The sequence below is a fragment of the Delphinus delphis genome, chromosome 11 (genome assembly GCF_949987515.2).
Source record: "Delphinus delphis chromosome 11, mDelDel1.2, whole genome shotgun sequence".
NCBI lineage: Eukaryota > Metazoa > Chordata > Mammalia > Artiodactyla > Delphinidae > Delphinus > Delphinus delphis.
Genome location: NC_082693.1, coordinates 97,014,655 through 97,026,702, shown reverse-complemented (window position 1 = coordinate 97,026,702; position 12,048 = coordinate 97,014,655). Strand labels below are relative to the sequence as shown.

Sequence of the window (12,048 nt, the reverse complement as noted above, 5' to 3'; positions counted from 1 at the left end):
ACCTTCCCCCAGGTCAAAGCCCCAGAGCGCAGCAGGATGGGTTGCAACCCTCAAAGGTGGGTCCCAAGTTCAGGGGCCGTAACCACTGCACACTGCCTCTTGCTCACTCAGCAAATCCACAAAGACCACGTTAAGTGGCTGAGAGCATTTCTTATCATCTCTGGAGAAGAGATGTCGACACCCCGGGCCGGGGGACCCAGGCTAGCGGGAGACAGTCACAGAGCCTACCACCTCTGGCAGGAAGGCACAGGACGTGGTGGGTGATGGGGCAGCGCAGGGCCCCCACCTGCTGGAGGCTGACATTTAAGCCGATGGGGCAGAGGGAACAGCACACGTGAGGGCCCCGAGCCAAGGAAGACGGAGGAGACTGGCCGAGCGCTGGGCGGCCAACGGAGGACCAGCGGGGACCTGGACCAGGTCCCGGAGCAGCAGCGAGTCGCCGGGGCTCTGTTTTCTTTCTGCAAATGCCAAGGAGTCCATTCAGCACAAAATGGATCTCATTCGTCTCCTCGGGAGCACCTTCTCCCACCAGGGCTGAGTGCATCTCAAATGCCAGGAATGATAATGACTTTACTGTGAGCCAGCTGGGAAGCCTACTCGCATCTGAATCACTGTTCCAGTTGACAAGGTTGGTGGCAATTAAGAACCAAAGACTGCCGAGGTTTTAATCTCACCGGCCAGCGGCTGGCCAGCGGCCAGCAGAGTGACCTCCTGCAAAGGACTTCACTTCTCTGGGCCTCTGTTTGCTCATCTGCAAAATGGGAATAACCACGCAGTACCCACTTCTCGGCTTTGGGTGGGGATTAAACGAGTGGAGGTTAGTGCCGTGCCTGGAACACCACGGGTGCCAACAAGCCCCGGCCATGAGCACGACCACTGTAGACTCCAGTCTGGGTGGTTTGGTTTTGTTTTGTTTTTTCTTTTAACTTTTCCCTCACTGCTTCTTAGGTGATCATCTATTAAGCTTGTATATATCATGTATGGATTCGTTCAGGTCTTACTTTGAAAGATAATACTAATTTTCAAAACAAGAGAAAACAGAGGGATGAAGACACTTCCAGTGAGGTTTTGGGAAAGACGTCCCTCAAAGTCCATTTACACCAACAATGCATTTCGAACACCACAAGCACGGTGCCCCCTTCCCCAGCCTGCTCAAAGGATGCTCTGTCCACATACTTAAAGCAGCGCCTGGATGGTTCTAGCAGACTCCACGGTAATGGGAGAAGCAGCAAACACTGAGGGCGGCTGGGCTTCCATCGAACCAGACAGCTGCTTCCGGGAGTGCTGGGTCTGAGCAAGCCCTAGGACTTAGGAAATGTTCCGCCCCTCTTTAGCTTATTAATCACTTGATATTGGAGTAAAAGCTAGATCCTTTGGAACTGTCATTTTTCAAATGAAAGTAGGAAAACGCCTGAGTTATGAAAATGACAGGCGTCACCTATTAAGATGGTCTCACTTGTGGAAACCAACATGCCTGACCCGCTCTGCTTTACCAGCAAGTAAAGGCTCAAAGACCCAGACCAAGGACCATCATCTCAAAACGCCTAAGCTTAACGAGCAAGCATTCAACTGCTAACTAACGGGCAAGCGTAAGAAACTGCTCAGATCTGCCCAGTGTTCTGCTTCCTCAGGCTGCTGACAAGGACAGAGGCCGAGGTGGGTGAGGTAGGCGAGGATGCCTGCTGAGCTGGTGTCACACTCCAGGACCACCGCGTCCCAGCTCAAACGCCTGCTGCTCTGCAAACGCAGGAACTTCCGTTTCTCTGCAGTGCACACTTCAAGGGAGCGTGCACAGTGCTTCCTGGTCACAGTGGTCCAGGACAAGAAGTAGGATCCCAACATTCCCCAGATGCAAATAATTTAAAGTATTTGTGTCACTCTGTTACTACCCGCCAACTAGCGCCTTCATGAGACACAATGTGAAAGAAGCAGCCAGAGCTGTCGACATGATACAGGACCAGAGCGAGAAGAGGTTTCTATTCTGGGGATGACAATCAGTCAGCAATTAACCCTCCCATATACACGGCAGGCTTGACTAATTAGTCCCAGTGTTCTTTCCCCCCCCACCCCCCCATCCAGATGCAGCCTCAGAATCCTTCTTAACACAGGGGCAGGCAGCCATTATCGGTCGAGCTCTCTGGTGGAAACGGTTTGCCAGCCCTGCCCTACCACTAACCAGCTCTGTGTCAATATCTCACTTGTCAACATTATCAATAACTAACACTTACTGAGCACTCAATTGCTGATAAGACCTTCATCACATTTTATCCCCACATCACCTAAGTGCCACGTGATCCACGTGGGCTGGACAGGCAAAGAGGCTGAGAGAGGCGGAGTAACAGACCCACAGAGCAGGGATGGGAGCGGAGACCCGGCTCTACCCACCGGTGTGTAGCCTCCCTCAGAGACATGCTGCCTTTCTGGAACACAACGAGCCCCCGTGGGCTCGGAGACACAGAGCTGGTGTCTCCCCCACGTTTCCCCGCCTCACAAGTGAGGAAGTGAGGCCCCAAAGCTTTAACACTCAGAGGACGAAACACATAGCAGCAAAAGGGGATTCCACGGCCTGACACCCAGAGGAAGTAGAAAACGAAAGGACCACTGGCTTCCCAGGGCCGATCACGTGACACCTCGGTGCCGTGAGCCCCAGAGACCAGTGATGCCGGAATCTGCTGCTCATTCCATTTCTTCTTTTAACCTTTAATGTTACCAAGAAGCAGCATCTTCCAGCCATAAAAAAGAATGAAATAATGCCATTGGCAGCAACGTGGATGGACCTAGAGATGATCTTACGAAGTGACATAAGCCAGACAGAGAAAGACAAATGCCAGGTGGTATGGCTCATACGTGGAATCTAAAATAAAAGGATATAAATGAACTTTATTTACAAAACAGAAAGAGTCTCGAAGACATAGAAAACAAACTATGGTTACCAAAGAGGAAGGCGGCAGCAGGGGGGAATAGAGATAAATTGGGAGTTTGCGATTAACATATACCCACCACTATATATAAAATAGATAATCAACAAGGACCTACTGTATAGTATAGGGAACTATATTTAATATCTTATAATAACCTATAATGGAAAAGAATCCGAAAAAGTGTGTGTATGTGTGTGTGTGTGTGTGTGTGTGTGTGTGTGTGTGTGTATAGCTGAATCACTTTGCTGAACACGAGAAATTAACACATTGTAAATCAACTATACTTTAAAAAAAAAAATAGTAGCATCTCAATGAGGCAAAAGCCACCAAAAGCTTCTAGAATTGATTGTAGTTCGTGTTTATATTCTTCTACCCCAACAGCACTGAGTACAGACTAGCAGATGAACACCACTAGGCCAACATGTGTTTATAAGGTACTCTTAGACTTACTAATATGTTTCTTCAGCCCCTACATAATATAGAAAATAATAAATATACTCAATAGGAAGTAAAGCCATTTTTCATCTGAAACCTAAAAAGGAAAGTGTACGGCTAATGCAAGGAGAAAATGTGCTTTCTTTGGGTACCTCTTTCCTACGATGGAAAATAAGAAAACAGCCGGGTAAAGGGACCTGCCCTCTGCCAACCACAACAGGGGAGAAATCAATCACATAGAGCATTTAAAATCCACTCACAACAGGCGCCTACCCACTTACATCTTCTAACCATCCCTTAATTATTCTGACGACTGGACAGGGAACGCGAGGGTAAGCAACTTCGGGATGCGTGATAAATATTAATTCCATGGGGTGGAAACAGGAATTCAAAGGTGAGCTCCTCTAACGAGTGTGAAGTTGCCAAGGCGACCTGACTCTCTGGGACCACGCAGGTATAACCAAGATGCTAGGAGGACCACAGAGAGTTAGCTGTTCCTGAAAGGTAAGGAACATAAGGTCATCACTCCGGGTCCAGTGTCACCATTTCCATGCTCTACTGAAGCAAAGTTTCCGAGAGATTTCAGTAGATGGCCAGGAAAACAGCCCAGTGTGGGACACGCTGACGTGCCTACGTGTTTCTCTCTGAAATGCCCCGGGTGCATCTGGACAACAGTGGAACAAACAAGGAGAAGTGCTGGATTTGAAGATTATAATCAGAATAATAATCAAAGGAAACTTGACAAAGCCACACCAAGCCCCCTGAAAGCCACCTCCTCTCAGCCAGAGACAGGAAAACAGAACAGTGGTTTCCAGTGACTTCCTCAGGACTGCATTACAGGAGTCGACAGGCTGTACCTCCCTCTCTGACCAAGAGCAGCCCGCATGGACAGAGGCAGCCCTGTCCAAAGAAGATGCCTTAGGGTTTGCAGCAAGAAACACGGCAGGGTCTGCAGAGAACCTCACAGCCCGCTGGATTCAAATAGGACCTACACTGACTTCTCTTCCCATAGAACATTCTAGAACCCATCGTGTACATGGCCCCGGTCCCTCACCTGCTCACCTCCCTCCCCTTCTTTCCAGCCACCCTCTTTCCCTTCTTGTAAGTTAGGAGTCCAACCCACCTTAACCGTGATGGGTAGTCAACTTCCTGAGGGTAGATCATCAAGGGGATCACGCGAGCAAAGAGGGACTGGAAAGGCAAAGGATCCCCAAAAAGGCCCACCTCCCTGGCCAAAGGAGACCAAACTCATTACAAATCCTTTCCCTACATCTTGCAGCAAAGAAGGATACTATCCCATTTTTATTTTCAAAAGTAAGTGGGAGGGTGTGCTGAGATCTGCTTAAAGAGGATGTGGAAATCACCTCAAAGTCTCTATGTGCCCCAGAAAGTTCTCTATGCAAACACCCCAAACAGTCAGAACTCTACGCCTCCCCAGGTGCCTCGGCCCCGAGAGTAATTAAGTGGGAGCAGGGTCAGGGGCCTGGAGAACCGGCCCTCAGCTAACCTGTTTCTATGCAGTTCCTTCCATCTCAGAGTGGCCTCTGGGTTGCTGCCTCTGCATCTCACCCTGCAGCTGTCGCCTCCTCACGTCTCGGGAATCCTGCTGCTCCCAGCCCAGCACACTGCCTCCAGGAAGCCCGCCCTGCCTGCACCTACTCTGGAGCTGCTTCCCCGCCGGTCACCCCGCTCCGGTCCATTCGACACCAGCCTCTCTAAAGTAGCTGAGATTGGTAACTGGTGCCCACTGCTCCCACGTGCGGGGATGACAGGGCCCAGTGACCGCTCCAGCTTGCCCCGAGGCTGACCACGGCCCACACACCACACCACAGTCCGGCCACTCTGAACGGCCTGCACTTCCCCAGCGGGACTAGCTGGGGTCTCCTCCAGGACCCCTCCTCTTCTAATTCTTAGCCAGTCCTTACACGCAACCGGGGGACCACTCCTCTAGCCAGAACCCAGAACCCCCAAATCCCGGATGTGTGTCTCCCCTGGGTGTCCATCACCACACCAGCCTGCCCCCTCCTCACAGCACCCACAGGCTCCTAAGGACAGGCCTGGCCCAGGTCACCGCCTGCCACCAGCCCCCAGCCTGCCAGGCAAAGATTCTTTTCCCTGTGTCCTTAGGTCTTCGGAGCTCACGGGCACCTCCTCCCTCTGCCGTCCTGGGACGGGGCCGAGTGGGCCTTCACCTTCTCCTTCCTATCTACCACTCGAAACAATTACGTTTTATCTTTTTTTTTAATTTCTATTGGGGTACAGTTGATTTACAAGGTTGCGCTGAAGCAGTTATGGAGGGTTTCATTGCACTTCCTTTGAACCTTCACGGAAGTTTTCCATTTCTTCTCACTCTCCATCTCCATAGAGGGGTGTCTGCCAAGGACATCGCATCTCCCCCCAGGACCCCCACTCACCAGGTGACTCCTGTTTGGACCACACCTGCCTGGAACCGGCTGCCCCAGCCACGTGTGCCCGGCCTAGTGTGCCCGGTCCGGGGGAGCCGTGTGGATTCTCCCCCTCGAGAAACTGAGTTGAGAGCCCCAGGCACCGCGCGGAGAACGGGTTCACGGGGTGGCGGGGGAGGCTCTGGGGGGCATTTCCAGACCCTGGCGGTCGAGGGCCCCGAGGAGCTGCCCCACGCCCTGAGGCTGGTCAACCTCCTCCTGGCTCTGGAGACGCCTCAGGAAAGAAACACCAGGTTTCCCCACCTCGGCACTGTTATCAGACATTGTGTGCGGCTGTCCAGTGCGCTGTGGGATGTTTACCAACATTCCTGGCCCCCAGGCACTAGATGTCACTAGCATCCCCACCCCAGCCAAGATGAGACACTGGCAATGTCCCCTGGGGGCAAAGTCATCCCCACCTGAGAACCACTGGTTTAAACTGCCATGAAGTGGCTACGGGGCAAGGTTGTGTTTCCTCAACTGTGAAATGAGGGGAATACCTGAGTCACTGTGCTGCACGCCTGCACCGAACACAACATTGTACATCAACTATATTTCAATAAAAAATTTTAAAAATACTGATCAATTTTATCCTATAAATAATCAATAAATAGATAAATGAATAAATAATAACATGAGGGGAAAAGTCCCACCTTGCAGGCACCTCTGTCCAGGTGCTCTCATTACAGAGCAGGGTTGAAGTGGGATGGTATTTGGGGACAAGACGGCGTCTACGCAGCTGATCACTCGAGAGGACGGGGAGAACCGCAGGGAACGCACAGGGGTTAACACTGTGGTTTGAACTGAGATTCTCTCCTGGAAGTTATTTAAAGCCCACAAAAGAAACTGAATACCTTCAGCCCTCGGTTCAAGGTCGCAGCCCACTGGCGTCTCTTTAGACACCAAAAAATTCATGAGGTTTCAGTCAATACCTGGCTCATTTACCTCCATTTCTGCGTCAAGTGCTCGGAAGACGAGCCGGGTCAAGAGAACCAGAAGACAAACTGCAGAGAGGGACAAAGTGTTTGCCAAAGACACATCTGGCAAAGGTTTTGTATCCAAGATATGCCAAGAAGTCCTAACATTCAACTAAAAGAAATCAAACTTGATTAGAAAATGGGCCAAAGATCTGAACAGACACTTCACCAAAGAAGAGGCACAGATGACACATGAGCCTAGAAAAAGACACTCCACGTCGTAAGTCATTAGGGAATGAGAAGCAAAAACTGCTCTAAAAAATATATTTACCAAAAAAAAAAAAAGCTATGGACATCAAGGGGGGAAAGGGTGGGGGGATGAACTGGGAGATTGGGATTGACATATATACACTAATATGTATAAAATAGATAACTAACAAGAACCTGCTGTAAAAAAAATAAATTAAATCAAATTCAAAAAAACTAAAAAGGCTTCCCTGGTGGCGCAGTGCTTGACAGTCCGCCTGTCGATGCAGGGGACGCGGGTTCGTGCCCCGGTCCGGGAAGATCCCACATGCCTCAGAGCGGCTGGGCCCGTGAGCCATGGCCGCTGAGCCTGCGCGTCCCACAACAGCGAGAGGCCCGCGTACCACAAAAACAAAAACAAAAAAGAGCGATCAGGGAACAGGAACGTCCTTAATGCTTGCTTTCCTCGGAAAAGCAGGAGGGACAGAGCCTCCAGGCTCGGCTGTGGCAGGTTTGGCGCTGTGCAGCCCGGTGCCGGTCACTGGTGTCTGGGCAGAGGGCGGAGGCCAAGGGCAGGCAGGGGCCTCTCATACAAATGGGTGGAGTGGACCCCATCCCGCCCCTCCATCCAGGGCCTCCCCGTCCCAGAGCTGGCCGCCCGCCTCTAAGGACTTCACACAGCAGCTGGGGCATCCATCCCTGGGGCGGCCCCTCGCCCCCCTCCTGGCCCGCTGGACCTGTGGGGCTGTCACCCGTGGCCACCAGGGGGCCCTCGTGGGGAGTTTTCCTCTGCGCCTGCTCCGTGCAGCTCCAGTAAAACCGAACCACTTTAACGAGCGGCTCTTAACAGTCCCCAGGCCTCCTAAGGGCAGCGCTGGGGTTTTTCAAGTGTTCCTTGCCACTTTTCCCAACACCCCACAGTTCGTCACAGTTCCGTTTTCTAAACCGGGCCGACACATGACACGACTTGGTTCCCTACCATAGGACATCAGCATTAGTCCACGGGCACTTCCTGCATGGGTTCCTCCAAACCTCAGGACACATTTCCTAACATGACCTCCCCTGGAAGGTGACAGGACATTCACCCCAACGCGTCCCTCCGTGCCTCTCACAGCCACAAGTTCTGCCGACCCGGGAGGGGGTGAATGCCCCCGGTGCCCCCAGATCTCTAACTTCTCGGCAATGCTGACCTCATCCCAGCATCCTCCCCCGACCCCCACCCACGCTCCTGAGTTCACCGTGGACTTTCTAACAAAAAGGAAACGAAACCCACTGCGCAGCTGGCAGCGCCCGGCACACCTCGAAGCCTCCTCATCTGATGGGTCCCTGGCAGGCAAATGAGCGCCTCCCCACAGGGGCCCGAGCTGGGCCAGGAACTGCTCCAGCTGTGAACCACATGAATGGCAGGGAGGGCAGGTTGCCAAGGCAACGGGCCCGCAGGGATACTGGCAATTCTCAATCACTGAGGACCTCATTCTCCAGCCTTCACACCTCGGCCTCCCGCTCCTGACTCCTTCCCCACTTCCCACAAGACCAGACAGAAGCCACTGAGCCCTTCCAAGGCCAGTTCCCCCTGAACTCCTGCGTGTGAGCCCAATTCGTGTTTGTGACCTTCTGTTTGTATGGGGGGATCCCTGAGGGTGCCAGGCACCCCAATCTTGAGAAACGAGGCAGGGGACCCAGCTAACTCACACACCAAAGCAACAACAGCTGGGACTTCCCTGGCGGTCCAGTGGTTAGGGCTCGGGGCTCTCACTAGCGAGGGCGCTGTACTATGCAAGCATCTCTCTCCTGCTGTTTCTGTGCCTATTTTATTCATCACAGGATGACTCTGACTATTGTGATTCGATTTTCTAGGCCCTCGATTTTCTAGGCGCTGGCTAGCTCATGAAGGCAAGCGCAAGCACGTCGCTTTGGAGCTTGGGGCCGGTCCATGAGTTCAGGAATGTGCTCTTCGTATTTCAAGAGCACATTAAATGTCACCTATAAAAAGCTGTCATCTCCGGGACATTCTGATGGCTTGCTATTCTGTGAGAGATTGCTTTCCTGGTTGCTTCAGGTCTCAACCCAAACACCACCTGCTTTGAGGCCTTCCGTGGGCATCCGTGTGATTGCACGGTTACATCTTCCTCCTAGCACATATTATTACAGCATGATTGGTCTGTTTTATTTATTTATTACGACTGATTCCCTGTTCCATGAAAGCGAGGGCCTTATCTATCTTTTCTTCCTAGGGTCTCACAGCAGGCAATGAATGAACTGGAAAGAGTATGACATTTGTGTTTATAATTGTCGTAAGGTGTAAAGAGGAACTGAAATGACTTTGGTGAGGGTGACGAGGACTGCAAGTGAGACCGCAGGTCAGAGGCAGCTGGAATGATCGAGGGAAGGGTGAAGGCCATTTACCGTCTTTTCAGAGGTGTGACTTGAAAGAGATTAACACAAGCCAGTTTGGATCCTAGACGTCAGGTTTCGGAGAGGAGGGGCTCATTTGCTTGGAACAACTTGTTGACTGAAAAAACTGCACAACCTGCAAGTTGAGAATTATGTTTTATTCGGTGGACAAAACTGAGGACTTAAGCCCGGGACACAGCATCTCAGATAGCTCTGAGGGACCGCTCTAAAGAGGCAAAGGAGGAACCAGGATATGTAGAAGGTTTTCGCAACAAAGACCAGGTAATCGGAGCATCAAAAGATTATGGTTAATTAAAGAAAACCAGATATCTCAAGGAATTTAGCACTTTGTGTATGGGAAGATGCAAGGGTCTGGGCTCACTGAAATCATTCCTTTGATATGCACTCAGCTACCTGGGGCCAGCATCCTGTGCTCTCATCCTGAGTCCCCTCGGGTGCGTCGATGCGGGGGGGGGGGGGGGGGGGGCCGGGGGGGGGGCGCTGCAGTGCATGAGGGCTTGGCAGTTCTTGTTTCCACCCTGAATTTCCTCAGGGCTCACCTTCCGGGATGGTTGTAGGGGCTCAAAGGCTGCAACATCCTTTGTTTACCGATATGGCAGGCAACATTTTTTCACTGATAAACTAAAGGTGAAAGGCCCTGCCCTCGTGGAACTGAATCATCTAATTTGGTAACAGCATCCCTGGTGGGAAATGCATAGGCACCCCTCCCCCCAAACACACACACACACACACACACACACACACACACACACACACATATCCCTGGGCGGAAAGTGTGTGGGAGTACGCACATCCCTAGAGGTAAAGCAACACGGGTATCCCTAGGAATACACACCTCAATGGGAGAAATTAATACGGGGACACGTGTGCCTCCCAAGTATGTCCTTGGGGTACACACGTCCCTGGGGGGTACACTCATCCTCCAGGTACAGGAAGACTTTCTAAAGCACAGGTCAGGCTCAGGTGGTTCCAGGCAGCGGTCCCCAAACGTTTTGGCACCAGTGACCGGTTTCGTGGAAGACAATTTTTCCGCGGACGCGGGGAGGGGGAAGGGATGGTTCACACGCTAATGCAAGCGACGGGGAGAGGCTGATCAAGTGCCGCCGCCCGGAGGGACCGAGGGCTCACTCTGCCTTTTGTTCTCCACGTTTGAGCCCTGGGCCCGGGCCCAGTTCCTAACAGGCCGGGGACCGGTACCAGTCCGCGGCCCGGGTGTTGGGGACCCATGGTTTAAGGAACTCACTGCACACCCCTGACTCCGGATCCTCTCTTGTCTAATGTCCCGCCTGAGGCCAGCTCCCACCAGCCTGTTCACAGCCACCGCAGTATAGCAGTATAACTCACCCTCTTACCCACAGGGAATCTGGCCCAGGGGAGGAACCTCTGGGCCAGAACAAAGGAAAAATTCAGTAATGCGGCCCTGGGAGAGGCCCAGGAAACAGCCGGATTTAAAGACACAATCTAGAGGCCGGAAGTCGCATCCCTCACAACTCTAAGAAAACTTTTAAAAGGTAAGACGCGGTAGGAAGTTTTTGAGAATCATTTTCGTGGACACGTGGAGTCAAAAATGAAGGGGACTCCGTAGTCCTTGCCGGTGGGCCTCGCAGCCTCCGGCCTGCCCGCTCGGCATCCCTTTCCTTTCTCCCCTCACCGGGGCTGGGGCCGCATCCCGGGCAGAGCACTGCACCACGAACACCAGCGGGCCCCGGGCCTTGCCCGCTCAGCACTGGTGCCCAATAAATGCTCCTCGAGTGAGTGGCCACAAGGGCTGAACGAGCTGGGCGGGGAAGGGGGCTCAAGAAACGGCGGCTCAGGCGGCGGTGGGCACGGGCCTGTCCTCCGCGAACCGGGGACTCGCCCCACATTTGCTCAACATCCTGCCCTCAGCAGGAGCTGACGATGCACGTTTAGATGGCGCCAGGAGCCCCAAAGGGGCTCGACGAGCCGCCGGGGAAGGGAGGTGGCCAGGCTCGCGGCTGGTTCCCGGCCGGCGTTTAAAGGTCTCGGAGGAGGAACGAGCGAGGGTCATGGGCTGTCCCGAAGGCCACGGCTGCGCGCTGCGCGGGCCGGGCGGGTCTCGGGCCGCGTGGTCCCGGCTGCCACTCAGTCGGGTCCCGGCGGGACTCGGGGCGGCATGCGCGCGGGCGCGGGCGCGGTCGGCCACCCGCCTGGGTCCGCGGGGCGGGGCGCGGCGCGTGCGCGGCAGGAGGCCTGCGGCCGGCGCACTCACCCTCCTTGGCCTTCTTCTTCCTCGCCAGCGTGCCGCCCAGCTTGCCCAGGAACGACTCGTCTTTCTTCATCCTGTGGGGCCGCAGGGCGGGCGAGCGCAGCGGCGCGGAGGACATGGGGCGCGCGGGGACCCCGGCAGCCGGGCGTGGGCGCAGCGCGTGTGGGAGCCGCCCTGGTCGCCGCCGCCGCTCGCCCCGGGGAGTGGCCGGGAGGGCGCGGCCCCAGCGCCGGCCCCCGCCCCCCGCCCGCCCCTGGCCCTGCGGAGCCCGCCGCCAGAGGTCTGCGCCGTCTCGGGCTCTGCGGTCACCGCTTCCAGCCCGCGGGCCATCGGCCGTTCCCACGGTGCGCGTCACACTCACTCTCAGAGTGAAGCGGTGGTTCCGCTCCCCAGTGCCGCCGCCGGGACGGACCGAGGGCTCACTCTGCCTCCTTTTGTTCTAC

The 12,048-nt window shown here is 54.1% G+C and overlaps 1 protein-coding gene across 1 annotated transcript in view; it reads right to left on the bottom strand.

Moving 5' to 3' along the window:
• Nucleotides 1-11,793, bottom strand: part of PARVB (parvin beta) — a 110,134-nt gene extending 98,341 nt beyond the window's left edge. Inside the window, exon 1 of the mRNA XM_060025800.1 lies at nucleotides 11,609-11,793. Coding sequence (XP_059881783.1) covers nucleotides 11,609-11,723 — 115 coding nt within the window. The 5' untranslated portion in view covers nucleotides 11,724-11,793. The remainder of the gene's footprint in view (nucleotides 1-11,608) is intronic.
• Between the last annotated feature and the right edge of the window lie 255 nt (nucleotides 11,794-12,048).